Raw genomic sequence first — 3,679 nt, 5'->3', positions numbered from 1 at the left:
TTTGAGTTCCGTGTAATTTAGGATTCTGTTAGTTTCGAGCTAGTGAGCCATGAAGTGTGTTTTACACTTGTCGAGAGCAAAGTTATATAGATTGTGAATCACTGTGATTTATAGCGTGTATTATAGAAGTTGTTAAGTTTAAAGTGACGAGAAACGTACTGACCGTGGAATTACTGTGTACTAAAAGTTTGTATCGAGGAAGAATAAACTGGTTTAATCCAGAAAGGACTCGTATCGCTGGAGATCCACGGAAAGAATTTGTACCGGAAATAAATAAACAAGTAGATACGTAACAATATAATATATATATATGTAACACTGATCTGTCTGTAGTAACTCATACATATATATATATATATATGATATACATCTACTACTGATCTGTCTGTCGTAAATACCTAATGTACACATATATATATATATATATATATATATGCATGTAATACTGATCTGTCTGTAGTAACTCTTAATATATATATAATATACATCTAATACTGATCTGTCTGTAGTAACTCCTAATGTCAGGAAAGAAGACCAAGTGATAATACTAAAATAATGGAGCACACAGAAACTTTCTACATTCAACTAACTGATAACATCCTCAGTCAATCTAGCATAGAGTTCAGCAAAATCTGGATACCCATTCATTCTCAAACTATTCAGATAAGTTTGTTGACTGAAGTTCTTATGGAGGAGACTTCAGATACATGGAGAGAACACTTGCTTCTCTCTGTCACTAGTTAAATCCTACTGTTGCAACATTCTCAGATTAACAGTAGAAGCATGGTTACAAACTATAATATTTCCATTAGCATTAAATGTAAAATAATTCGTTGATTATTTACAGGAACTATCAGATGATGTACACCTTCATCTGAAGTCAGCTGAACAATTGAAAACAAGTATAGTGGAGGAACTCACATCAGATACGATGCCAGAATTCTTACAAGAAAACATAAGCGAAGTGAGTCTGCTTCAGAACACTCTACCGAGAGAACTCCAAGAAAGAGAATCGTGGTTGAAATCTGCTTTAAACCAACTTAAAGAGTTTCATGAAGCCAAAGATAAACTTTGTTGTTGGCTTCACAGTGGAGATAAACTTCTCCAGTCTGCAGAAAATGGAGTTGATTTTGAAAATATAAAGAAAAAGCTGGAAGAAGTGAAGGTGAGTCAAATTGGATTCTGCTTGTAACTAATGCAATATATTTTAGTTTCTACTAAGTTTTTATGAGTAACATTGCTCAATATGCATTGAAATTGTATGTATTTGAGTAAAATTCCTTAACATCAATATATAATAACTGAAGTTATATATACTTGATGTGAGTAACATCACTAAACATGAATATAAAATAAGTTATATATCCTTGATGTAAGATCATTAAACATGAATATAAAATAAGTTGTATATACTTGATGTGAGTAACATCAATATATAATAACTAAAGCTATATATACTTGATGTAACATCACTAAACATGAATATAAAATAAGTTATATATACTTGATGTGAGTAACATCAATATAAAATAACTAAAGTTATATACATTTGATGTGCATAACATCACTAAACATTAATATGAAATAAGTTATATATACTTGATGTGAGTAACATCATTAAACATCAAGTTAAAATAACTGAAGTTATATACATTTGATGTGAATAACATCACTAAACATCAACACTTGGATGTTCGACTAAACCCGGTATCTAGTGGTATAACTCTGCAGACATACTGGTGTGCCACTGGGGGGCTAAAAGATAGACTATAATTTCACTTCCATGTTCATCTAAACCCGGTATATAGTGGTATAACACTGCAGACATACTGGTGTGCCACAGACTATAATTTCATTTGGATGTTCATCTAAACCCGGTATCTAGTGGTATAACTCTGCAGACATACTGCTGTGCCACAGACTGTAATTTCATTTGGATGTTCATCTAAACCCGGTATCTAGTGGTATAACTCTGCAGACATACTGCTGTGCCATTGGGAGGATAAAAGACAGACTGTAATTTCACTTGGATGTTCATCTAAATACCTTTTTTATTAATCCGGTTTTGTTATTTATTGAGTCATAATATATTTACTGAAAGTTCCAAGACATATCTAAACATTATCTATGAAATTTTCTTTTTCTTTCAGAAATTCTTTTCTGAAATTAGTCATTGGGAAATTCAAAAGGACACATTAAATTCCCTTTCTTTAAAAATTCAACCATTTTTAAAGAAGGACCAAGTAGAACATATGACTCAAGATCTTAGATCTGTTAGTCAGCAGTTAGATGACCTACAGACAAGAGCAGACAAAGCTATAGATGCTCTTGAGAAAGATGCTCAGGACTGGCTAGAGTACAACCAACTTCTAGACAAGGTGAACAGTCTACTTACTTCTCTTCAGATTGTTGATGAGAAACCTGTTACCATGGCTGCAATAAGAACGAGCTTACAAAGCATCAGCAGCCTGTTGAGTAATCTACAGAGTAACCAAGAGCTGATTAGTGATGTTAATGTGAAGGCTAGAGGTCTAGATCATCGTGCCTCACCATCCAGTCGCAAACTAATTGATAAACAGGTTGCTGGTATAAACCAGAAATGGCAAAACATCCTCTGTCAGCTAGAGGGTCAGTTGTCCACTCTTACTGATGTTCTCAACCAGTGGGAGATTTATGCTGAGGTCTATTACCGAGCGGAAACGGCTGTTCTGAAGCTTGAGCACAACTTGAATGCTATTGAAGTTGTTCCAGAGGCTGAAGATACTGCACAGGTAAAATGTTGTTAAAAGAATTAGTGCTTTGATGAAATATATGCAGTAAATACTGTTCTGTAAAAGTTTGAACAGGGATTTTAAAATATACAGTTTACATTATGACAGGTACAAATTTCTAATTATTGAGTAACAGTTTATAATAAAGAACAGAAAAGACAACAAAATGTTTTATGATTTTAATAGGTCACAGCACTGAACTTTTGGCTGTAATATATTACTTGACTGTTTTTCTGACATTTCATTAAAGGTAATGTGTTACCTGGTTATCTTTCTAACTTATTGTTAAAAGGTTATGTTTTACCTGGTTATCTTTCTAACTTATTGTTAAAAGGTCACATGTTACCTGGTTATCTTTCTAAAATATTGTTAAAAGAGCACGTGTTACCTGGTTATCTTTCTAAAATATTGTTAAAAGAGCACGTGTTACCTGGTTATCTTTCTAACTTATTGTTAAAAGGTCACATGTTACCTGGTTATCTTTCTAAAATATTGTTAAAAGAGCACGTGTTACCTGGTTATCTTTCTAACTTATTGTTAAAAGGTCACATGTTACCTGGTTATCTTTCTAAAATATTGTTAAAAGGTCACATGTTACCTGGTTATCTTTCTAAAATATTGTTAAAAGGGTACATGTTACTTGGTTATCTTTCTAAAATATTGTTAAAAGGGCACATGTTACCTGGTTATCTTTCTAAAATATTGTTAAAAGGGCACATGTTACCTGGTTATCTTTCTAGAATATTGTTAAAAGGGCACATGTTACCTGGTTATCTTTCTAGAATATTGTTAAAAGGGCACATGTTACCTTGTTATCTTTCTAACATATCATTAATAGGTCATCTGTTACTTGATTATCTTTGTGACATAACATTAAAGGTGTGATATTTCTTCACATTCATTAGATA

The 3,679-nt window shown here is 32.6% G+C and overlaps 1 protein-coding gene across 1 annotated transcript in view; it reads left to right on the top strand.

Annotated features, from left to right (window-relative positions):
- Positions 1-2,771, top strand: part of LOC106468616 (nesprin-1-like) — a gene marked incomplete at both ends in the record, with an annotated part of 121,329 nt that extends 118,558 nt beyond the window's left edge. The window contains 2 exons of the mRNA XM_013929045.1: positions 848-1,165; positions 2,151-2,771. Of these exons, the coding sequence (XP_013784499.1) occupies positions 848-1,165; positions 2,151-2,771 (939 nt within the window). The remainder of the gene's footprint in view (positions 1-847; positions 1,166-2,150) is intronic.
- Between the last annotated feature and the right edge of the window lie 908 nt (positions 2,772-3,679).

The sequence above is a fragment of the Limulus polyphemus genome, unplaced genomic scaffold, assembly GCF_000517525.1.
Source record: "Limulus polyphemus unplaced genomic scaffold, Limulus_polyphemus-2.1.2 Scaffold3079, whole genome shotgun sequence".
NCBI lineage: Eukaryota > Metazoa > Arthropoda > Merostomata > Xiphosura > Limulidae > Limulus > Limulus polyphemus.
Note: the sequence above shows the minus strand (reverse complement) of the source record. Positions and strands in the feature narration are given on the sequence as shown.